This window comes from Falco biarmicus, chromosome 7, assembly GCF_023638135.1.
Source record: "Falco biarmicus isolate bFalBia1 chromosome 7, bFalBia1.pri, whole genome shotgun sequence".
Taxonomy (NCBI): Eukaryota; Metazoa; Chordata; class Aves; order Falconiformes; family Falconidae; genus Falco; species Falco biarmicus.
The window spans coordinates 17,160,154-17,186,773 of record NC_079294.1 but is presented as its reverse complement, the minus strand read 5'-3'; the positions used below and the strand labels follow the sequence as shown (position 1 = coordinate 17,186,773).

General features: G+C 37.4%; 1 protein-coding gene across 8 annotated transcripts in view; it reads right to left on the bottom strand.

Moving 5' to 3' along the window:
- CDIN1 (CDAN1 interacting nuclease 1) overlaps positions 1-18,117 on the bottom strand; it is a 146,216-nt gene extending 128,099 nt beyond the window's left edge. For 7 of the 8 annotated variants that reach the window (XR_008822869.1, XR_008822870.1, XR_008822871.1 and 4 more), the window contains exon 1: positions 17,771-18,117. Coding sequence is in view for 5 of the 8 variants with exons in the window: in XM_056344980.1 (XP_056200955.1) it covers positions 17,771-17,871 (101 nt within the window). In the remaining 3 variants the exon portion in view is untranslated. The remainder of the gene's footprint in view (positions 1-17,770) is intronic. The other variant, XM_056344981.1, reaches the window with a different exon arrangement.
- Positions 18,118-26,620: the final 8,503 nt, after the last annotated feature.

Here is a 26,620-nt window from a genome sequence, read left to right as displayed (position 1 = left end):
CGTGAAAAAAATAAAATGCAGAGGTAAATACAAATTACCAATACCGGCAATGATCCCAAAACAATGCTAGCGCTTCACAGAGATAAATTAAACCTTTCACCCACATCACAAAAATCTAACTTTCAACAGCAATAATACAACTGTAACTCAAAATGTGCCATATTCAAATGATTATGAAGTATTCCTGATCAAGCCCCCAAAATGGAAAGAGAAGTCAAAATAAAGATGCTGTTTTTCCTTTCACATATATACGTGCTTATGAGAACAACAATATTCTTTAACAGTGAATTGGCAGATATTAAGGTTAAAAACGGAACTCTGAAAACACAGGAATAGAAGAGTGGCATTTCTAAATGAAAAGAAACTACTTTTTGGTCTTATTATCTTAGTAAGGAAGTACAGAAAATAGATAGTAATTTGCCTGAGATATTGTTCTGATATTTTTTCTTTCCAGAGTCAAACAGCACAGTGCTTGTTGCATGTATGTTTGAAACCTACTTAAATACCAAGCCCACACAGAGACGCCTGTAAGTAAATACTCTTCAACTGATGTTTCAAGTAGTCTCTTCCATGAAAACATAAAACTACTTTGTAAGGTTCAATTTTCAAGCTGAAAATTATTTCCCAGTTCAATACAGAACCAAAATATATTCACAACGAGGCTTAAAAAATACAATGTCAGCACTAAAACATTAAATTAAAACTCTCAAATATTCTGACATTAGGCTTCAATGACTATGGAATCTTTTCACCTTACACATACCAGAATTTCACTGGTACCCTTTGATCATCTAATCAGGGAGTCCATTGACAAAAGAAACTGATAGGAGTCAAATAAAGTCTGCCTCCCACATACACCTTGATAATCTTAGTATTTGTCCTTCACATCTCCATCTCCTGGTATTCTCTAAATTCTCCTTTTAACTCTACAAAGAAAATTTCTTAGAAAATTAAATTAAAAAAGCAAAGCTTGAGACTACCATAAGCAGATGATTTGCTATGTCCTTGTCCTCAACTAGTCCAAGTTACTTAGCAAGAAGAAAAGTTTCTTAACCAGGAAAGAATCAGTGAACACACCCCAAAGCACAGGCATAGAGGAGCATACCAGAGACTGAGGAGAAAAAAAGTGAAACCTCTGCAAATACCTTGTTTGCACTTAACTGCACATCATCCACATTTTATTTCAAATTACTTCAGCTAAGATTATACAGAAAACATGTTGTTTGAACTCTTTCTCTTAGTACCACAATCTAAATGCTGTACTGTATTACAGCACACTAATACAGTGTGTTTTAGACAAAATACACAAAAGTTGTTATCTGATGATGGTTGTGCAAAGAAAGATGCTCCTAGCTGCAAAAGCAGTGGACCTCAACAAGCAGTTAAGGCAAAGAAGCTATAATTTAAACCAGGGGTTTACCCCTCACCTTTTCTATCTGCCCTCTTAGTAGGACCAAAGTCCATACATCAAAAGACCCATTCACTTAGTAGCCTAATACCAGAAAGAAATATTTGCTACATTAATTATGTGTTTATCTTCCTCATTTTCTTTGGGTAACTCTATCACGCTACTTCCCCTCCTCCCTCTCACGGAAAACAACTGGATTATAGAATACCTTGTCAAGAGAAGTTTTTCAGACTCCAGTCTTAAATTTCCTGATTGTGGAGAAAGGGGAAAATCATTCTACATTATACTTTCTTTTCTTTAAACTTATATTGTTCTGTATAAACTAGATGTTTACATTTAATTTTAGAAAACTATTTTTATGAGTGAAAGGCAATTTGAAGCTAATTAGACTGTTCATTTTACATCAAAAATTAGCTTGTATGTAAAAAGCATATCTGTGCCAATTTGAAACTAAATAAATCCCCGAATGCCCTTAAACAATTTGCTCCTAAAAATATATAATCAAATTTAGAAAACTATAAACTATATTTAAATTTATTATTTACAAGCAATTAATTAAGAAGACAGCCAGGTGGCTTTCATTACATAAATTACTGTTAATGACACTTGCCTCATGCTGCTACTGTATTTAGCATTTGCATGCATCACATGTCAAGCACACACACTGTTGCATAGCTATCTCCAGGGTAAAAAGTGAACACCTTAAGTCAAAAAAGATTCCAGTAATCTAATCAAAATTGTTAATTCCTTAAAGAAGTCAGGATCTCATTAAAGTTTCCCATACATGATATAATTTAAAGAATTTTAGCTCTATCAAACATGGATGGTACAGAAAAGTAGTTTTAAGTAAATCTCAATTTTGGGAACAATATAGATTTAAGGCAAGAAATAAATCCATTTATAGCTAGTCCCATTGAGATTTTCAGTCTTAAGCCCTAAACAGTGTTTATCATTTAAATGTTTGTAATTTTAAAGCTACTTCTAATTAGAAAAAGACAAAAAAAAAGACAAGAAAAAGAGAATAATTCTTGTCTATCTACCTAGCCGACAGTGGAGAGCTTTGCCTTGTATCTATAAGTTACAGTTCCATATATGTAGGTATTTGCAGTCTACTTTCAACCCCAGGGGTATGGCTTACTGTGCCATAGAGGGAATAAACTACTTTAAGTTCCACTACTTACTTCACATTGGAAACATGTCAGGAACACACTAAGGAGGAAACCCAGCTGCTTCTTTTTACTAGTAGTTTTCCAGCATACTTTTTTAAAAAGCTGTCTACCTACAACTGGCAGGCAATATGAAGGGAACATCTGACAAGAAGTGATCACAATGTTACATTTTTCTATCCTCAAATGTCTCTAACCTTCTTTTCTACTCCTACCAACAGGATTTTCCTTTCCCTTACTCCTCTTTCCAGAGGATTTATTTTTTGGTGTTTTTTGCAGTGCTCTGAAAATCCATAAAATAACCATACACTTTGCTTCCTGCAGTGCTGCAGAAAAGGTTGGGTTTCGAGGAGAACTCTCATTCCATGCACCAACTGAACAGAACCATCTCTGATGTAAACAGTCAATAGGTTAACCATATAGCATCACCTTCATTCAGCACAAAATTTGACCAGCCTTGGCAGAATGGGCCTGGAGGCCTTGGAAAGTAAATGTGGAAGCCAAGGAAGAAGGAAAACTAGTTCAACATCAAACATTTGTTCTATGTTAAAATAAAGATGACCTCAACATGCATCAAGTGATATGGCATGACTCACTGACACTCCTTAACTTTCTGGGAGTTGTCAAAAATATAATAAAAATTATACATTGTTGTCTTTACATTAACCAAATAAGGACTAGACTTTGTCAAAACAAAACAATGCCCCCCAAAAACCCAAACCAATCAAAAAAAATCCATGAGAAGGGGGTAACTACACTGGAATTCAGCGAAATCTGACTAACATCCTTCAGGCAGCTTTCAAAAAGGCTTCACACAAAACATCCCAACTCTATCCTCTGCCATTTTAAAATCTTCATCTATTACAGTAAAGCAGCAAAGGCCACAGAGCCTTTTTTTCCTTCAGATTATTTTCAATTTGTTTTACACATTTAAATATCAGGTCTTTGTATGTTACCTAACTTCTATGAGTGGCAGATTGGCAGAACTAGGACATCAGGAAACAGTGGAAATAAAGAAGATGAAGGAGAAAAATATTCTGAACTGGACTGTTTACATTTCTGCATGTAAGTCTGTAACATATTTAATATACATATGATAAGTTCTTATAAAAGAGCGTATGTTCTTATAAAAGTCAAGGAGTCATCCTCTTTACTTCTAACTGAAAGACATCTGAACATGTTTCCCCGTCAAAAATAGGGATGTGGAGACCTAGTTTATGGAAACCAAAATATTTAAAGGGAAGAAGGTTACTAAGCCATAAAATGATACTAATTTGGGGTGAATAGCCTTTGTTTTCAAACTTCTGCTTTTAAGAGGAAGTAAAAGTTTCTTCTGTCAACTTTCATTTAGAAGTTATTCTTCCTTCCCCATAAGAGTAAAACTTTAAGGCAAAAACTGGAAAAAATTGCACCAATGTAATTTTTAGTGCAGCAGATATGCAGATACTTTTTTTGCTTAGTACCCCAAAGTATTTTGTTAATGCACCACTTTCCACTAAACCAATCGCAAACAAATCTTTAACTTAAAAGTTATGGCTGTTCGTATGTAATCTGTTACCTGGATTAAAAAAAAAAAAAAAAAAAAAGCAGAAGGCCTCTCTAGCCACCTAATCACCATATCAATGACACATGCCACAACAGAGAAGCACTAGTTTATTTGATTGATCATGGTAGATAAACTCCAAATAACAGAGAAATTAACAAATGCTTGACATTTGCTCAACATCCATTATTCTGACACTGCTTTCAGGATTTCAAAGCCTGCGAGTATGCTTAATCAACATTCATATTCCCTAGTGAGCTACAGGCACCATATTGCGCCCCGCCTTAGTACTGATGAAAACTGCATATTGGCCATTTCCAAAATGTTCTGGGACTCCACACAGGGCCCCTTCTCTCCCTTGTTCCTGTTCTGCAGTTTTCTTTTAAACACTTCCAAGACAAAAGCATCTGCCAGTTTTTCTCTCTGGGGATGTATGCAAAATGAACTTAACAGTTTTAAGGCAGGAGAAACCCTCACATCTAAATTCATTCATAGGACAGAAAAGGGCCTAAGAGGCCTCTCTAGGGACAAAACCCTGCTGAAATTTTCCCCGACAACAGTGGGAGCTTTATAAAATCTAAGTCCAGACAATTTCCAATTCAAATGCCCAGCATAGCATGACCTTTGTCAGATCTATGAGCCCTAGATGCACCCACTAGTTTTTTATTCTAACCAGCACAGACATTAGACAGGGCACTACTGCTAAGCAGGAGGTTGAATATTTGCATGCTCTTCTATTGTGAAAATGTAACAGTGACAGCACTGTGTCGAATTCTTTTCCCCCTAGAACTTTAACTCCATAGGAGAGGCATAGCTGACAGATGACTCTCCCAACATCTGTGTTATGTACACTGCACAGCTGAGGAACCTTGGATCACTGTCACGGCTTCTCGGAGATGACCTACACCTTTCTTATATCTATCCATGATCAAAAACGTAAAATAAAAATTTGAAAACGCCTTTTTTTAAATGAAAAGTAAATATGGCAAGAAAGATTAACATAATTTAGTCATTAAGCTGTTCACATAGCAGCTCACCATATGTTGTATAAATGTCCTATACAAAATAATTTATCAGACCTGACACGTTGCACATCATATTGTATTATTTAATATGCTTACTAAAATTTCATGGATCAAGCACCACTTCTGAAAGCATACAGAAAGCCCTAGAAAATATTTCTTCATCTTCCGTGATTTATTTTGATTACCTTTTACAGCTACATGATAAAGTGGAACTTGCAAAATTACGTGGTTAAGGTTTACACAGCTATTGCTTCATATACTAAAATATAACAAATGGCTCCATGTCTATATACCATTTTACTTGCATTTAATATTCAGAAGCACATTAAACTAAGCATGTTGCTTTCCAGTGCATATTTTAATAATTTTAACCGGCTATTTCAGCAAACATCCTGATCCACTAATGCAAAGTTCCATAGAGACAGAGAGAGACATCTCCTTGACAGAGACTAAAGAGCTAGGAACTACAAAAGAAAGTGAACAATTAACGTGTGATACATTTTGACCACTCCAAACCTCTACATAGAAATGTATTAATTTCTACCCAGTAGCTGAAACATATGAATATTACTTTTCAATTACTGACATTTAAAATGTTAGAATGGCAAGCATCTATGCCCAGATAAATGGACAAAATTCACTACTCAGAAACCTCGAAAACACAGAAATAATAATGTGTGAGAATGATTGCTTGTCACTGGTGAGGTCTCTGTCTAAATAGTAAGTTAAAACAAAAAGAGTAAGCAGCAAGCTTGTGGGTAACAGTTGTTGGGCAACCAATGGGATTTGTTTGGAAAAAAATGCTCCACACTTAGAGGACATACCAAACAGATAGATATGGCTAGACACATACTAGGCTGAAACCATGCATTTAATCTATAAAGGACCATTTTCCTTTTTTTCTCTCTGACCACTGATGTCAAAGGAAAACAATACAAATGAGATAAGAAAACCATAGTCCAACTTCTCTTTTTGGTTAATAATTAAACTCCCCTGTTTCTAATAATAGGATAATGGAAAACATATTCCTGTGTCAAATAACTCATTGGAATGAGGTCACTAAACACTGTATTTGGAACAGAATTTGCTTGGCCTGCTGAAGTACCTGCCAACTAGTCAAAGTACATCTTCCTTTTTAAGCTCTGGAAGAATCAAAAAACTAACTTATGAGTTATTTATCTTTTATATTTTATGTATCCAAGATAATGCACTTGTCCAGGAAGACACATTGCTCAGCTGTGTTGAAAACTGAAGGACAGCTGCACTGATAACATGCATTTTATATTAATGCTATAAATTACTAATTTGCAATAGCCGTTTCATGTGTAGGAACCTACACCCAACTCTCCCGATATTAGTTACCATAACTTGCAGTAGCTGTAGCCTTATAATGCACACCTGCATTCCACAGAAGAAATGCAATAAAGAACTGCATGTTACCAGAATCAAAAGTGGACTGATAAGAAGTTCTGCCATGTCCTAGCCAATCACCAATGGAAGTAAAGATACATGGTGTCCTTGTTGCTGTCTGGGTCCTCAATTAACAATGAGGAACTCTAAAAGACCCTTTGTATTAATTCAGCCACAGAAGTGAGTATTTCCTCCATTTTGGTCATAGTTTTTATGTTGTCTCTGAGACAGTTTCAGGCAGGCTGCATTACATAAGCGACTACCTTTGTTATTAAAAAGGTCTTACAGAAATATTTGACAACATTCTGCTTTCTGTGGAAGAAGAATATGTGCTATCTTAGGACATTTTTATTCAGTGTCGAAGCGTCTGGAGGTATCTGGGAATCAATGCTATCAAATGCTTCCAAGACCTTCCAGACCTAGATACAGATATGCAAATAGAGAACATTCACCCAAACAATACAGTCCTCTTCAGCACCACATCCTGACCTGAAGCATTTTACCAATTTGGATGGCCAGCAACACTTGCCTAAATACCCTACTCTGATGAGAAGGATATAAAGCAGGGGACTTGAAGTTCAAGAATTCTCCAGCATAAAGCAATGAGACTATCATCATCAATCAGGTTACTGGATATCCTGGAGTGTGCACTGGAAGGGATAACAACCCATTCATATCACTATCATGTTTGAAACATTATGGACATTAGAATTATAAAAAAACTCGTATGAAAAGAAACAATAAAATAGGTAAAAATGCTTTAGTTGCTGACAAAACAGGAGTTTTCAACCTAAGGGGTTCAAAACATCTTTTCCCAGAACAGGTGCAGATTCCTGTTTGGCAAATTTAAGCCCACTGACAAGAAGTTCATTTATTTTGAATTCTTCATTTGAAGTCTGTGGACAACAAGGATTTCATGAAACACAAGTTGAAAACTAATGAGAGTGTGAAATCTTAGCACACCAATGGGAGTTTGAAACTTGTATGGTATCTATTAGTCAAACAAACAAATGAACAAGGCTTTGAACCATCACCAGATCTGAAGAAAACAAGAGCAGTATTTTTCCTCTCCTCTTCCAATGCTGTTGTGGGTTTTTTTGTTACAATACTCTATCAGGCTTGTCTTAGAAGACAGTTTTAGTAGGATCAGTTACCGTATTCCATATTCTTACAGAAATTAATCCTTACTATTATTTCACTCAGTTTGAAGTATAATACAAACTTCTGAGACTTTCACAGTACAAATAGGTATGGTATTTTCACCAGTAACTTAAAGGGATAAACAATTAAAAAATTACTTTCATAGAAGCATATATGTTATCTTATTAAGTGATGTGATAAGCTATAGGGCATGTATCAGGACCAAAATGGTTGTAGTCATTAATTTAAGTAATAAATCATAGGTCCTGCCAACAATGACAGCAAACAGATGCTAACAAGAAAATGTATTATTTAATATTGTCATGTGTTATAAAAATGTAAGTGTTTAGGATACATCTTAAATTTTTATAATAATATGCATTTAATACATTACTGTTTTGACACATACAAGAATCAAATTTATAGGTCTCATTTGGCACTCGCTTTCTCTTCTGTGAACACAGAATGGATTCCTGAGGGGAAAAAAGCTCAAGAAGTGAGTGTTTCAAATAGATGTTTGCAACAAAATCGAGTTGTTTGTCTTGCTGTCTTGGAGTAAGTATCATAAGCACTGGACCTCATTAGAAAATGAAAATTGGCATATTTGCCTGTATGTAAACAAAAGTTTTCCCTGAAAGTTCCCAGGAAATTACAACTATAAAGTTTATCTATATATATGGACAGCAAAAGGTCTTATCATTTGCTACAAACTCAAAAAAATAATTCTGTACAATCCTTATAAGCAGAATGTCAGTAATGAATAACTCTCAATAAGCCTGCGAAGTTATAAAAATAACAGAAGTTGTATTTTCCATTGTATCTTATAATTTTTTTCCTACATCACTTTAAATACTACCATGGAATGCTACTAATGATTTTCACCAGCTGCATCCGTTGCAAAAACTCCAAACTCAAAACAAAATCTCTGTTAGTTATTAAAACCATGATCTATTCAATTCCTTCCGTTCATAACCGCTCTCCTCTCAGGACTCTGAAAGCCGGACAGAATGATGATCTGATAGAAGTACTGACATCTGAAAGCTAGGAAATGCAATTATGCCTTTTGGCAAGCCCAGCCACACTAAACAGAACCACTGTGCATACACCTTTTCCAGCACTGCATCTCTGCTGCCATACAGCCTCCTGCACAAATTCCCTCTGCAGGAGGGTCGATTGTTTCTAAGAAGATCACTGCTTTTTCTAAACATTTTTGTTTTGCTTTAAGGAAACTGTTTTGATAATAACACTCCTGTTTGCATTCTGTTTCACTTTCATTTTCAATCAACTCCTTCAGGTATCAGAACAGTTCCTTTCTTGGAAGTGCTTTACTCCATGCTTTAAAACACTTGAGGAAGCAGTGATCAGAGTACGGAAACTAAATTTTCTTCATTAAATCTACTGAAGCAGACATTAAAAATGCATTTAATATACTGGGGATGGCTGGTGGGCATCACTGACTGTGACAGGCCAGTTACTGATGAGCTGCTGTCAGACGGCCTTCTCAGCAGGGATCTGTGTCTAAGGCTGCTGAAGGACAGCAATATCTTCCCTTGTGTGTAAGCTCTATTCATCTCCCAAGTATTTACTAAATCACAGACCTCTGCACACAAACCCAGTGTTTCAACGCATGCTAACAAATGATGGATGGCCTAGTCAATTCGTTATGTCCTGAAAGCGTGATTTCCTGCCATTCCAATCATCAAACCTCTAGAGCCTTCAGAGCTGATCAGTCCTGGAGAATATATTTTGCAGGCTCTATTAAAGGAGTAGAGGTTCTTTCCATCAGTCTCAAACTTTTTTTTCCTGGCTGATTTAAAGAGAACTCCCTCCTTCCCACAGCACCATCGCTACCACTCTTATCTGTGTAAAGTATTCAGGGCATGTACCGTTAGTATGTTAGTAAAATAGCACTCCTGGAACACCAGCCAGTTAAAAAGAGAGATTTTGTTTGTGACTACTATAAAACACAACAATCTTTTATTTAAATTCATCTATACGTCTTTATTATGTAACCTAGACAACCTCCAAAACATTTTGTAACTTAGCTTCTTTGATCAAATACCTTTTACAGCAAGTTGAGTGCTCAAAAGGACCCATTTTCTTTGTATTTGCCTAGTGAAACATATCAGAGCTCTCTTAATTGTGTTCCTCCTAAAAGCATAAGCCACTTAGGAATAAACTTCCGATGTTCCAAAGACAGGTTAGCTGTCAAAGAAATAAAGCTGCTAGATTTTGCCCTTTTCATAGCAAAGCAATATACTTGACAGTCTTTCTTCTACATGCTAGAGGAGAAATTTTATTTAGCTTACCTATTCAATGATCTATAGGAGCAGAATGTATTCTGAAACATTGAGCTTCAAGCTGCTGAAGAGTTAGCTGTCTACAGTACAGCACAGTTTTTGAAGGTGGTGTAACAGATATGAGTAAACTTTAAGTAAATAAGCATTTGGTTACTCTGAAACGCAAAGACCTTGGATTTCTTTGCTTGCTAGGTGTGATCCAGCCATAGCCAGCACAAACCAATCCACATTGCCCTACCGTTCACCTCAACCTTGACCTGGAGATTAAACTCACTTTTATTGCACACAAAGGTCATCTGTGTTAGGTCAAAATTCAAAGTTCCTTGTCAGCTAAGGTTGATATATTCCAACCTTTCCTACTCTAATGCATCAAATTTTTCATGGTGAGGTCATATTCAGCAGACAGTGTATTCAGCAATTTATTGTGCCATTGTAATATAGCCCAGAATATGATTGTCCAAAAAACAACACATGAATAAAATATTTTCCCTTCTGATATAGCAAATCCCCTCTGCTCATAAAACTCTAGCCTAGACTTGTTTGCAGGCTTCAGAGTGATACAGTACGGAACCGCTTCTGAAATACAATCAAGATTACCATTTTTATCATCATTGTCCTTAAGTACAAACAACATGAATATAGCGGTATCCTAAAATCCACAAGTCAATTAAAATGCACATATGGCCAGTGTTAAAACTTCCACTTCATCCTTCCTTAACAACCACCGTAATCTGGCCCTTAAATCTACAGACATCTGTTGGTCTGTCTGATGACACCAAACTTGCTTTAGAATGAAATACTTACAAAAAACAGTACCAAGACTCATATGCTTATCCTGCTTGTGATTATCACAACCATGGAATTTGTGAAGTGGCAAAAAGTACAACTAAATTAAACTTCGTGAAGCAACACAGTAATATACACTGTGACCAAGAGAACTCCCCCAGCGTTGCCACATAAAAGGCTTTTCTTCCTCTTTTTCTTTCTCCTCCTTTTCTTTCTCTTTCTCTCCCTTTTCCTGTTTTTATTTTCCTTTTCTTTTTTCTCCCCTTTTTTCTTTTTGTCCCTTTTTCCCGCTTGCATTTTCTCTTTTCCCTCTTGTCTATATTTATCTTTTTGTCTTTTTTTCTGTCCTTTTTTCTTTTTGCTTTTCTCTCTGTATTTTTCTTTTTTTCCTCTCTTTCTCTCTCTTTTCTTCTGTATTAAACAAAAGTACCCAACACACAGCTGTAACAGACACAGAATGCATTTTTAAATTATAGGAAACTAATTTCCACATCTGCTTTAAGAGGCCCCTCCAATCATTGTATTTCACCATCAAATCTTCAAAGGATATAGGATTGGCTTCTAAGTGGTTTGTATAAATTCCTCAAGGCCAAAAAGGCTTTCCTTTTACTCAGCCAAAATGAATTTCACGAGTGTAATAAGTCCTGTTCTGTGTGATTATTTTTTTATATAAAATGAAGTGTACTCCCATATGGTAGCACTTCCCATATTAGAAGGGAAAATGGTTAAGAGAGAAGGAAGAGACTTATCAGTACTCAAGAATTCAGAAAATACAACCTTAATTTCGGTACTGTATTTCAAGCAAAATTTCAAGACCAACCTTTAAAATAACCCTGCATTTTGCAGGATGGACAACATATGTGGGAATGCTTGTAAGGGAGAGGAGGACAATTACACTTACAAAAACTGTAACAGAAAACTACAATGGACTTCCCTCAAAATTAACTTTCATGTTGACACACGCTTATACATGTCATCTACTTTTTAGTTAATAGATAACACGAAAACAAAAAAACCACTTTCTGTCTCTTTCCAAACAAATCTGGAAGGTACCCATCTCCTGAAGACCTAGAATTTATATGTGCCAATATAAGAATTTTCTGTCTACATTTCTAAGAATTTTCTGTCTGTTGGTATTGGAGAGCCCCAAAACTGAGAAAAAAGTATATTTCCCTTTCTACTCTGAAAGCTTCCACTGTTATCAATAGCTAACCTTTAAATAAGTATCTTACAGTTAATCTAATAAATAATGGAGAGATAAAGTTCTGAAATATATACTGATTTAGTTAATTTCTATCATGCAATACTTTGTATTACAGGGGAGGATAAGTATCCTTCCTACTTAGGGTCATAGGATAAGCAAATAGTTTTTTAACAAGACATACCAACTCCAACCACTTACAAGTTCTTTAAGGCTTGTTCACTGGCATTTAATTGAAAAGAGAAAACCTGTACCACCCTCTGGTTTAGCCTATCAAAGCTGTAATACTGTAAATTTCCTACCAAGGGTTCAAATAGCAAGAACAGCTTTCTAAATGACACAATATCACTTCAGAGCTCACATAAAAATTTACTACACAAAGTAATTATTTCATTTTAAGATTATTTTCAATATGATATGTTTTACTGTAGGTAATTTATGAAAACTTGTATATTGTTATTTTTGTTTTCAAATAATGAGCCAAGACCTCTTTCTCATCTCTTATTATCAATCTGTTTACCTGTGTGTGCAGATTCAAGCACTTAATTTTCAATTATATTAGGCTTTTACTAAAGATAATGGACAAAATCAAACAGTAGTATAAAATTGTGTTTACTCTGAAGTTTAAGATAAAGTAAGAGAAATAGAAAACTTTAAGAATTCTACTGTTTTCATAGCTGCTCCAGCTATATGCTCCAGAATATTTAAACACAGCAATACTAATCCAAAGTATTTGCCACTTCAAAATAGACAGTCTGGAAATATACCAATGGTCATTTAACGTCTCCCTCAAAGTCTCTGCATCTCTATTAATGCCCATCTTCATTTCTCTCATGAGCTGGTCTACTGAAATCAATGACGTGGTTTATACAGGCAGAACATTAATTTATTCTATTGTTAAGTAGTGAGAATATAGAAAAGAAGGAGGAGCTTAAAATGTGCCTTTATGCTTTTTTTGTAAAAAGAAGTAAGTTTCTAGTATTCATAGGCACAAAGGCAACTTTCTACGTGAGATTTGCTAGATCTGTGTTTGCAGAGTAAAGAAAAACAGCCTAGTTCCTCTGCTTTCCAAAATAATTAACAAACTATTCAGAAGAACAGGAAGAGCAGAAGTTACAAGAATTATGTCAGTTTTGCTATGACAAGAGCCTATCCAGGCCGAAAAGAGTGCAACTGAGGTGTCACACGCCTTGATGCTGCCTGCTCATAGGTAAGATTTCCCTGTCTAATGTATCTCTGCTTGAGTTCTGAAAGCCATGTAGACAGCTAGGTGCCCTCTGCTCTTGAGCTTCTTCCTGAGCCAGGCTGACTAAGCCAGTCCTTCTTCTCAGGTAACAGCAGCTCCAAGGAGCCCTAGAGCAGAGGACAGAGATTTCTCCTTCTACCTTGACTCAATCTCCAGGCTCCAGAGGAAGATGAAAGAGAGGAGTAGTCCTACCTTCCCATTTCCCACTGCAACTGTCTTAGGCTTACAAGTACGGCTTGATAATCTAAGCAAGAGCACAAAGGCAGAATGAAATTACTCACAAAAAAGCAATATATTTCCTTGTAAATAAGACTGGCTGGAACACGAAAATCTGAGGCCTATCTACCCCCAACTCTAAAAACCAAAAAGAGGCAACAATGACACTGGAAAAGAGGAAAAAAAAATGTTTACCCAGTCTTAAGTAGTGATAAAAAAAATAACCTTGATGGCATACACGAAAACTTCTTTAGGGCCTCTGTTGCAGTATGAACCATCACTGCGAAAGTGATAAAAATGAGCAAATAATGAAGAGATTATATTGACCAATTTACATTGTAAGACATTACCATGCAGATACATCTTTTCTTAAATGAAGAATCTTGTCAGGATGCTTTCCATGCCTGGTGTCATTTAATAAAGCTATCAGTAATCTGGAGAATGAGCAACATAATTACTGAAAATGTGTGTAAAACCTGAAATGATATTAAGTAAGGAAAAAAACCAGGTCATAAATCTAGAGGAACATGCATCACTTCATATGTTCTGGGAACAAAGACTGCATGTCCAATAACCAAATGTGAAGTTACATATGTTAAAAACCAAATATCCATACTCAAATATCAAGTATATCAATATGAACCTGTGCATCATGTTTTTCTCTTGCTTATTTAGGGAAAAAAAAAGAAAGAAGGAGGAAAAAAAAAAGTTTTTCCCTCATTTAAGCCAGTTTCCCTTACCTTTCTGCTCTAAGAAAAGCTCTTCCTAATCACTAGGAAGGAAGCTTTCACAGAAGGAACACAAACAGGACAGTACGACTTTGAATAGATGCATGGAAGAAAAGTGGAGACCTGTACAGAGCAGCTGCTATAAATTCTAATACTTTGAAATTCTAGTACTTTGAAACTCTCTAGAAACACAGTTTGCACTCAAATAGGCTCAAAAATGAATGTTTCTCTTACATGAATAAAAGTGAAGGTACTGAAAGGGAAGTTGGGCTAGAAGCACCAAGTTTGTTCAAGTAAGGAAGAGAAACAATACAGACTACAACAATTATGCTATGAAAGAATACAACACTCCTAAACGGAATGAACTCCGTTTCACAAAAGTTCAATACAAGAACTTGAAAAGCAGTTTTTGGAATCTCTAAAAGATGTAAGGCTGCTGAGCCAACAACTGTCAGGAAGTTCCTGGAATCCCCAATTCAAGCACAATGTAGTTCCAGAAACTCCAAAAGACTAAGAACAGAACCAAATAAGGAAAAACTTTTTGGAAGAAAAACCAAGATAGTACCAAAACAAATTGGGTCAGTAAACTTTATATCCTTAGAAAACTTGGTAGAGACCAGAGAAAGATTCCATCAAGAAAACTGTAATATTCAATGAGAACTGGACATAACCAGCAGCAGGAAAATATGTACAAAGTATAGATTTGAGAAGGGCCCTGTCAGTTGTCAATCATGTTCTATTGGTAAGAACTTCCAGGAAAAAGTTTAGAAGAGAAACTATGTATTCTGCCATATACAGAAGAAATGAGATTTTATTTTTTTTTTTCCTCCTGGGAAACAACTAAACTGAAGTACTAGGATATCAGCTTGGGTATGAACCAAACCCTTAGAAGTTTGACTTTTCTGAACAAGTTAAAATGGTCTTTGAACACAGTTAAAAGTTGAAAGGTCTAATCTACATCTTGTCACCATAAACAGGTAACATTAAGGTGATTCTTATGCAGAAGACTCTACTTGTAGGCAGCTCTATGTACTACTTAAGAGAGAAACGAGCACTGAAAACAAAGAGATCATAACTTCCTTAGGGCATTTCCTGCAATACCCTACATTTCCTAGAACTAGCCCTACAATGGGTAATCCAATTTAGACATTAGGTCTCACTGAGAAGAACAGTGTCACAGAAGAACATGAGCCCATGGCTAAAGAGAAAGCAGAAGTATAAGATACAGAAGTTACAAAGAAAAACACTATTAGCAAGTAGATAAATTCAGGCAAGAAACAACACAGAAAGGTGGTACACTTTAGAAGAGCACAACACAGAATACAGAGAATTACCAGTCCAGTGGTGTGTATGTTAAGAAGCTCAAAGGAACTACGTATCAGTGATCCAATACTGGCAGATTTATTGTGCTTAGTGCTCAGAATTACATTTTGATAATCCTCAGGTCATCAAAAAATCCTGCTGTTAAACACAGACACATTAGAAGACAAATGCTAAGCATGTAACAAATGCCTTAAGAAAAAATAAATGAATAAATACATTGGTAATTGCTGGGCATGGAATACAAAGTGCAGCACTACAAGAAAAAGAACAGCAATTCGATTCCTGATGTTCTGTTACCACAAAGAACCGGATTTTAAGCAAGGTAGACTAAATCCTTGCTGTCTGTAATGTCACAGAACTGTAAAAAAATACAGGAGTCTCAATGCCTGTATGAAGATACTTATCAGTATTAGAAGCAGTCTAATTTTGGCTATTTGGCATTAATAAATCACACAGCAACACCCTTTTGAAGTAGTAATCTCACCTGTTGAAGCAGTTCAAGAATAGGAAAGAACTACCCTGTTAGATTCACAGGTCACCACAAAGCATAGCTATACAGACTAAATTGTGTAATTGTGAATTCATAAGAGGACGTTCTCATCTCATAATGCGGGTAACAGATAACAGTATGTTAAGCCAGCAAATCACAGAAGCGACTACTATAGCTAATCTCTGCTTTTCAGTGTTTGCCACATGTGAGCTTTAGAAAAAAATGTTTTTTTCCTGGTTTAAAACTCTGCATTGTTATTAGTGCCTAGTTTTTCAGAAGTCATCAAGTTCTAAAACTGAAGAGTCAACAGCTCTTTTGCAGCAACAAAGGAGAGGACTGGGAAGTAAAACCTATCAGCAGAAAGGCCTGGTCTTTTTCTAACCAACTTCTTTTCCCATGTGTCTATGGATCTGTCTTGGAAGCAGGTACCTACACACAGTGACTGACCTCACAAAACAACCCAAACTCTAACCTTCTTTCAAGACAGCTTTATAAGCAGACTGGGAAAAGAGAACATGCACATATATGTGCGTGCATGCATGCATATATACAAACACTCTCTTATAATTTCATTAGCACCGAAGTGATAAAGCCAAGTCTAAGCTCCTTAGACATATGTTGCCAGTAAGTGGTTTCCCAAGTTGCAGCACTGTGCAAGGTTAGCTGGGTTCCCAACCGCGCAATGCTGTACTCGCTGCACCAACCACGTTGCTTTACCATCACTTTTTTTCTCTGTAACACGGCTACTCCCTCAGCTTGATTTGTAACTACATTACACATGTTCCTGAAAAGGAAAAGATGGCACTGGACTGTTCAAAAGCCTAAGTTGGCTCTTCATCCACTTACTGAAAGTTACACGCAGCTTCTTTCCTCAGCCACACTTGTGGTAAGACTAGCAAGGCTTGCTCAGGAAGCACGTAAATGATTTTCTGTTTTACTTATTTCTCACCAAAGTAAGCACAGCACTTAAAAAACCTACAGTTTTCTGTATTTCTGGTGATGTTAGAGACAGCACCACTCCTTTCTCCACGGAACCCAGTTTGGTTTCCTGTCCAATTCAGCACTACTAATCCTTCCCCCAAACCTGAAAAAGAGAAAAACCTTGCAAAATGTCCTTTAAAACTCTTGTTGTTGGTATTAAGCATATTTTGGCAATGAAGAACAGTGCATGGAACACATCCTGTAATGTGCACCTTCCCACATTAGCCTGGGGTCATTTGCAAACGCCTTTGACTATCCCGAACACAGCTCAGGCAAGGAAGCAGATGAATGTTCTTGTACGTGATGATCCCTTTTCTGGCCTTCAGCTGGAGAGCAGCACCATGTAAAGCGTTATGGGTCCAGAAAGCCTCTTATCCCTGAGCAGTATCGCAGGCCCGGTTCCACCCTTGGCCTCAGCCACAGAGGAACGGCCAGAGCCTTAAGGCTTTGTTCACATTATAAGATCTATTTGGTGTTTAAGAGCCGCATGAAGGGACCTGAGAGCTTTTACTTGGGCATGTAGAGGAGGGGGCAGGCGCGTTCTGTATTTTGTGCCAACTTCCCCGGTTACAGAGTGAGAAGTGCCCCGTTCCGAGCAGCAGCTTCAGCGTCGCCGTCGATGACCGTGTGCATGTCCAAGTGATTTTTGTACCGTGTGGGGCCTGGAACTGGGGGCACCGGCTGGAGCTGGCTGAGCCGCCCCCTGCGGCCTGTGGCCCGCCCGCAGCGAGCTCGCAGGCCGCCGGCCGGGGCCCGACCCGCCCGCCCCGCGCCGGGCGGCGGCCCCGGAGGGCAGGAAGCACTTACCTAGGGAACTTCTCCTTCAGCTGCCTCAGGCTCTGCCGGGTGGGCTGCACATGCCCCAGGAACTGGGCTATTTCATCGTACTGGGCTTTGGTCAGCTTCATGCCTCGCACCGCCCAACCTCACAGCGCCGGGCCTGCGCGGCGGCGGGAGAGGCGAAGGGAGCGGGGCGGGCCGCGCCGCTCCGGCCCCCGGCACGGCGGCCACACCGGGCGGCGAGAGGCAGAAGGCCAGTGATGGGGGGGTCGCGGCAACCGCCAAACGCCCTGCGCTACTGGTGCCGCGGCAGTCACGGGCGGCTGCAGCGGCCGCTTTCCCGCGGCTCCGCCCCGCGGCCCGGCCGGGGCGGTGCGAGTGGGGCGGTGCGAGCCGCCATCCCGCGCCGCTCCGCTCTGCGCAGCCGCGCAGGCGGGAGGACGGCGCCGCGCGGGAATGGCGCTGCCCGAGGGGTATCGCCGGGCTGGGGTGTCGCGCAGAGGCGGCCTGCCGCGCCTGCGAGCGGAAAGGGACACTGGGCACCCCGCGGCTGAGAACATACCCACCCCAACGCCCTGCAAGCCGCTTCTTGCTTTAACGTCTGCGAGGGCGGAAGGGGCTGGCGGGGCGCGAGCTCCCGCCGGGGCTCCCTCAGGGCGCCGCCGCCGCCGGCCTCGGGTGCCCGCGGGCTGAGGAGAGCGGTGTGTGGCCGCGCGCTGTCGTGTGCCGTAGCGCCTGCCCGGGGATGGGCTGCGCAAGCCCTGCTGTATTACGGCATTAATGTATAATTTTCAACTCCCTTTCCAAAAGTCATTTTGAAGAGGCTGTTTCTGCTGGTGTAAAGGAAAGATAAACGCTGAAGTAGTGGGGCTGGGGCTGCGGATCCTGACAGGGCCGAAGGGTTACTGGCCTACAGCCTCACACATGCAGGAATGACTCCCCCAAGCTTTAGAACAAAAACATTCAAGTTTGTGCTTGGATTTACTTCAAAGTTTGATAGGTCTAAAATTAAGTAAGCGATATTACTAAATGTGATTTAGTTTCTGTACTGGGCTTTTTTAGTAACTTTTATTGAATAAACTTTGAATATAGGTATACCCTTTGATAAACAACATATAAAACTAGAGGTTATGAAGACAATTAGCCATGCTTTTGCCTGAGAAATGTAAGTATTCCCTTTAATTTCAGTTTAATTGCATTGATGAGGTAAATTCAGGCTTCTGGAGTCCTAACCCAGAGGTTTCAGGCACTTAATCCATGAAATTTGCTCTCAAGCTTAAGAACTTAATTTTTTGGTTTTATAGATTTTAGGTTCTCTTCACTTGCTTTCTCACGTGAAAGCTTTAGGATCCCATTTTAAGTGTTTTTCTGCATCTTAGGCAGAAACTTTACAAAGGTTGTTTCAAGAGTACAGGATCTGGAACTTCAAGGAAAAATGAATAGTCTGGGTATAGCAGGGTCAGTCATTTAGGAATATTTGTGAGACAGTGTGTGGCAATGCCCAGTGCACCCTCTATTACTTGATCCTGCATGAATTTTAGTGAGATTTGTCTGGAATCAGGAGCCTTCCTGGAACAGCTCTTTCTGGTACTATGGCCTAAATATAAATGTTTGAAACTTGTTAGTTGCCCCACAGTACAAGAAAATACAGTGAAGTTAATCCAAATTACAGATTCAATTCCTTACTCCGAGATGAAAAAATAATAGGTGAAAATAAAAAAAAGAGCATTTTTTTAAAGGAGAGTATTATTTAATGTAAAGGTACTTTATTTAGCTATATCAAGTAGTATCCCTAATAGTAGGAAATATGTGTGTTTGGGAGGGAAGGAGGTGTGTGTTTGGGAGGGAAGGAGGTGTTCCTTTCAATCTGATATCCACTTTAAAGGCCCATAAAGGTATAATTTTCTTGGGCCATAGAAAGGGTGATTTCCCCCTCTCTTTCCAAAGATGAGAATTAAGACTTTTTTTCTTTTGAAACAGACTTTAAAAAATATATAACTAAATGGTCCTTCACTACCCTTACCGCTGCTCCTTTAGAAACAAACAATAATACTTTAAGAAACAAACAAATGACATCTTGCTGTCTTTGTTGTGGGATAATTTCCACTGAAAGTGGTTTTAAAACCCATCATTTTACTATCTATAACTTGTATCTCTGTTCATTTCACTTGTTCAGTTAGAGTGTTTTTGATTTTTTTTTTATAAATCAAATGTCATTTTATTCTACAATGCACAGAAGTGAAATAGGTTTGAAGAACTCCAGTATGAAGTTACCAGTCTATCAATCAAACTTTATATTTATGCATCTTATGTATCATGTATATATTGGATATGTTTTGTAGACTTTCTTATTGGAACAAGGTTTTGTAGATTTCAAAATTATTTTAAAGAAGAGTAAATAACCTAGTATGATTGTGCACTGAAGCCAAGAGGAGCTAGTATGCTGTCATGAGGAGGTAACAGCCGTCAAAGATGTGAACTGCCAATTTTTGTCTCAAAGAAGCATTTTGCACGGTGAAATGCAAAACATCAGTTCTGTATGCAAAGTATAAGCCACTCTTTGCCTAAATTAGTTAATACATAGCTATTCCAATGAAACATTCAAAAATGCAGTGAGAAAAAAATGTTTGTAGCAAAAAGAGTTAATGAAATACTTTTTTCCCAGCAATCAAATTGCCATTGCAGTTTTACTGTATAAAACAAACACCAGACCATGTATAATTAAGCTGTGGACATCTGTATTATAAGATGCTGTAGATGGTGGAAGTTTGCATAAATTCAGTAAGCCACTGGATGAAATACATAAAAAAAAAATGCATGAAAAAAAATTTACCTTTGGCTCAGGGAGTCTCAGAGCTGCAAATGGATGCTGGGAAAACGTTCTCAGGAAGTAACTATGTGCTTGCTTTGTTCTTACATTGTTTCCTTAGTATCTGCCTGTGGCAGCTGCTCTTGATTTTTGGATTTTTGCCTTGGGGTTGGGTTCCAGTCCATCTATTATATAAACAGTTCCCTTCCAAGAAGGACACAGGACTAAAGAGAAAGAAACTGTGGGAAAAACAGACTGGAAATGACAAATTGGGGGTGGGGGTGGGGGTGGGGGGGGGAAGGAAGAGGATGTGTAAGCTATAGGGGGAGAACACAGACAGGGAGACAGAGTAGAACACCTGGCAGAGGACTTCCAGTAATGACTATCATTCCTTGCAGGTAGTCTTGGCCACAGTTAGTGTAGGACAGTAGGTAATCGACCCTTGGTCTATTTTTTGTTTTGTGTTAGTTGATAGTTTAACTGTGGTATTGGTGGGTGTCTCCCATTACCTCAAGAAGATGATTACGTAGTGTGATTTACAGCCAAGTTCAGAGTTAAAATACCATTCATTATTATTCACAAAGCTTAAAACCACTGTGTTTTGAGAATATGTAATTATAGTAAGATATTGTGAGGAATCAATTCATGCACAAAGTGCAAATTTTGATTTGATTTTTATGACCTTACAGCTATCTTTTTACTTTATCACCCCATTTCTTCATAGACACAATTTCTGGTCCATGTTGATTTCTGTAACAATATTAATGCCAAGACTGCTAGCAGTCATACATATTTTCCAATATATCGATCATAGATTCTAGTGTTGGGAACTACAGTAAGACTAGAATCTAGTTTGCAGCTGATTGGAGTGCTTGTTACAATTTTCTCATGCTTGTAATATTCTCACTTCATTCAGTGTGGTGCACATGTTTCTGCAAGTATTTTTCAGTCTTTTGATATATTTCCTGTCATTTTTTTGGGTTGTGAAGTTCAGCTCTTCTTACTTGACATTTTTGTATTGTAAGAAAATCTTGAGCATGCTTCTACTTAATTTGGTAGCAACTGTATCTGTAACAGGTCTAATAAACACCTCCACAGGATACAGTTGTTACCTCATAAACAAGGAGAACCCTCAATTTATGATCTAATTTATATCCATAGGTTTTAATGTACTTTCTGAAAGTGTATTGTGAAACAAACTATGATATCTTCAGTATGTATTAAATAAACAAATAAAAAAAGGATCAGTTGGTCTATATATATCACTGTTAAACATTAACTGTTTTGCCAATTCACAAAATGATAGGTCACTGTAAGTTTCTGGTTTTTTTCCCTGAAAGTATTCATGGAATTGCTTGATACCACGATGCTGTGAAGAACATGACAGCAATACAATGATTATACATTGCAGAATACCAATGAAAAAAGGCAGGCAGGCATTGTTTTCCTTCTGTGTTTTCAGATCTGTTCCTCATAATCACAGAAGTCATTGAGACAGATTAATCTACTTTTCTGTACTATTTGTATACCCAATATATCTTTCTTTAAAATACTTCTTTGCTTGTTGAATTAATTAAAAAAAAAAAAAAAGTCTGCATTCATAGTGTTTTGAAAACACTGCTTTATATGCATGGGCCCTGATCTATGGTCAATTGAAAGTCTATCAATTTTAATGGACTTGGGCCACTTTTATGGTTCTAAGCTGCATGTTTATGTATTTTCTGTAACAAGCCATAAAAGATTTTTGAAAATGATGAGTTATTTAAAAATCAATTTCTATAACTGTGGTGGTAACATGCTCTAAAGTGTTCTTACCCTGCCACTTGACTCTAGTTCCACATGATGAAATTTCTGGAGTTTGGATTTGCCTTTTAAGCTCTTAGTAGTCAGATACAAAAGCCTATATGAAAATACCTTTCTGGTTTCCAATTAAATTATTTAAAGTTAATTTGCCCTCTTCGTCTATATGTATTAAAATATCATTAACTACTGCATACTGCTTTTTTCCCCAAGGGATTTCAGATTCATTCACTGTACAGAGAAAACACTGTGGTTGTGTGATGAATTAGATTGTTTTCCATAGGACCTCTGCCTCATTTGTTGCAGAATTTGGAATACATACTGGGTGAATGAAGCAGGAACTATAGAAAGAAAATGTAAGTGTAAAGATAATTTAACTGCTGCCCAGGAAATATGGATTCTCTCCTTGCGTCTTTTATTGGACTTTTTATGTAAGCTTAGAAATAATTTGATGGAATTTTCTTTCCATGTGGCTTTTTTTAACACAACATGCATGTTATTCTGTGCCAACTGTTTAATTTAATTACACAGGTGCCATAAGCTGCTGGCTAAAGAGATCATCTCAATCTGCTCTGGCCAGTTTCAGAGTAATACCTGTGCACTTGTATTACTGCTACTGCTGATTGTGTGCATACATGGTCAGATAGATCAGCTGATCCTGCTGGAAACTTAACATGCAACCCCCCTTACACCCCTAAAAATATTTTTCAGCTAAATCAACTTGTGACTCCAACTCACTGAACAGCCTTATAAATGTTAGTGCCAGCACATGGGAGGAAGTAGGGATGCATAGTCAGAGACAGCAGGGCTACCTCTTTCTGTTGACGGTAGCAGAGCCTTGGGGGATTAACCTCACAAATTAGACATCTAAATTAGGTGCCCACCATTAAGCAATATGATTATCCTGCATATGTTCTGCTAAGAATTTGCATTTGAGAGCATCATTGCACTAAATGCTAAGTACTGTCAATGGAACTGAATTTAATGGAAGTTGTACCCTGAACATACACAGTACTGAGCGTGGTACTCTGAAAAATCAGGTCCTAGGTGTATTACCCTGGAGAGTCCAAATCAGTGAAAAGTTTTGGCCTAAATTGTTCAATATTAATCTCTTTCGTACACATACATATGTATGAAAAAAGAAAAAAAATGTACACACATGCAAAAATATACAAATATGTACATGACAGAGAAGAAGATGTTTTGGAAATACATTTGCTAATATATATCTTCATGCTAGTGCTTATGCATTAAGCTACTGTGGTAGTGAACTTCATTAGAGAACATATATTGAAATTAGTAAGACTATTCTTAGTACGTGTGACAACGCATGCAGTAAAGAATAAGTGAGGTCAAATTTTGAATTTAAAGGTTGAAAACAGTACTGCAGAAGTGCATTATTTTCTATGCAAGTAAGGCAAAGGAGGGAAAAAATAGAAATTAAGAACTGGTTTGTAATGCAGATAAACGGAGGGACTGAATCAAGGTTGTACAGCAAAAGGGGTGGTATAATTTCCAAGTTTCTCAGCTTTTGACATTGTAACAATAATGTTGCAATGTGTAAATATATGAAAACAAACAACCCATGTAAAATACAACCATTCTAGTGAAATAAAGAGTACCTTTGTGATAGATTGTATTGTTTACAGTATTTATTTTTTATTTTTGCTAATTAGAAACATTTGGAACTTTGCATTTTATTTCCCAATCATTATTTTGAGACAGCAAGGCCTTACTGAATGGCCTGGTTTTAGTAACTTGTTGGAAACATAGTATCTTAATAGGTACATAGTTTGTTTCTCTTCTCTTGCAGCCAGAAGTATTTCAAATGGAAAGGTAAATAAATACTTCTAGAACTAGCTCCAGTATTGTGCTTTATTGCTTTCTAACAAGATCTCTGAAAGGGTGACAAATTCTTCCTAAGCATGGATTGTGAAAGAGATAACAGATTAATGTTAACTCTCTGACCTGTTGATTTTTCCGGTGCCTAACAACTGGCAACAGAAACTTGAACCTTCAGAGTTGTGTGCTGTTGTGGTAGTTTGAGTCTTTTTTCTGTCCAGCACCTTTTACTCCCACTCACTCAATAACACAGCAAAGGTTTGCTTATATAGCTTGCAGTGACTCACCAATGCTGTTTGGCTTCAATGGGAGCTTGGTATGATTAGCCAACCTGAAAATTAGAACCTTATTATGTGTAGTCTGGAACTCTTAAGCATATAACAATTTTTGGTAACTTGGGGTTATTTCAGATCAGATAAGCTTTGGGGAAGGACATAGAAGTAGGTTAAGGCTAATGTTTTTTTTCCCTAGTAGTGAAATTTCTCTTGTCACCTTATACTTAGGGAGTTATGTTGAACAGCTGAGGTTTCTTTCACTGTTTCTCTTCTAAAATGCTTAATGCTTTATTGCCCAAGGATTCTCACCTCTCATTACATATAAAATATTTTCACCATTAAAGAACTGTAATATTCTTTGAATAACTGTTACCACAGAATCATAGAAATGTAGAATGCAGCTAACCTCAAGAGATCGTGTAGTCAACCAGATCAGATATTTGATAGTATCAAATATAACTGCACTGCCTCATACTGAAATATTTCTAATTTGTTATTGTAGACTTCCATAATGAGGTTTTCATAGTCTCCATTGCTAACATGTTCCAGTATTTTACTTCACTTGGATATGGAAAGCTTGTTCCTAACGTTTAATTCCAAGCCTGCAGATTGCAAATGAAATCACTTACTTTCCTCTGTATACTTTGAAGAAAGGGGAGAATGATAAATCACTGGCTTATTTACTTGTTTCAGAATTATTGTAATGCTGATCTGCTTCCCCTGGTTTTGTTTGGTAGTGTATGCAATCCAGTTCTTTCATTCCTTTCTCATAAGTCATTTTTTTGCTCTCTATACTTTGCAACATCTTTCTTAAAATCCAGTGCAAACTACTTCAGCTGAGACATTTAATTTTGCTGAGTAGAATAAAAATTCTCATATTTTCTAAGCAAGATTCCTGCGTACAATTGCTCAAATCAACTACCGAAAAAAATGCACACTGCAAGTTTGTATTCCACCTTTATACGCACCAGTGTTTTATGCTAGCTCATAGAAGTAGTGCCATCAAGGGAAAGCGAAGTATATGTAGTGCAATGGATATACTGGTTTCTCTCTTACAGGAAGGGATTCAGTGTGAAAATTACAATAAAATAAGAATCTGAATGACTAATGGGAGAACACTAATATTTTCAATATTTTTGCATGGAAATTCATAATAGCATTACAATTTCCTGAGTCTTCCATTTCTTCTGATACCCATTCACTCTTTTTAACACATGTAAAACATATTTGACGTTTATAATAATGGAATGATTAGGCATGTAACTGACATCAAGGTTTAAGGGACTAGGTGACATAGGGAATTTATGTTCCACTTTAATCCATTTATCAGCCTCCTCTGGGAACTGATTTTAAATCTAACCCAAGCCATACCAATTTGGGGGAAAAAAACCCTGTCTAATCCAACAGCCTGGAAAACATGTAAGTGTATGAAATTATTGTTTAGGCTCCCCCCACCTCCCTCTCTCTTTGATTAAAGAAAATATTAATGGTTGATATGATGACATTCTCTCTGGAATCATGTGGCTATTTGTTCAGATCTGGTGTCTTTCAGTTCAATAATCAAGAGACATGATGATACAGATGGATTATTTGAGCCACTAAATAAGTGAAATATAAAAGTAGTAGCCATTAATTACTTCTTTGCACACCAAATCAATTTTAATTTCAATTATAAAAAGAAAAAATATTTTACTAGATTAATAGTGCCTGCCTTTTTTGTTTGTTTGTTTTTGTTTGTTTGTTTTTGTCAGGGAGGAAAGGTTTGAAGTGTATTTGCATTATGCAAATTTGTACGGTAACACTAAAACCAGTTGCTTCAAAGATCTCCAAAGGGGAAACGTAGGTTGCCTAAACTTAGGCAGTCCTGAATGAGGTCACCTATTCCCCTGTAATCAAACTAGTTTGCCCTTTCTGTTCTATAAACTAAATGAAGTTGCTACTTGGTTAGTAACAAGAGATGTATAGGATCAGGTTCTAAAGTACTCTAGGGTGAATCCAAAATCATGTAATTGGAGTCAAGGTGATGTAAGCATGTTCTGAATTGGACACATTGTACAATTCATACTGATATAGTCAGTTACCTTTATAATGCAAGGAATGGTAAGAGAAGAATTATTGCTACTTCTTGATATTTGACATCGGCATTCAGGC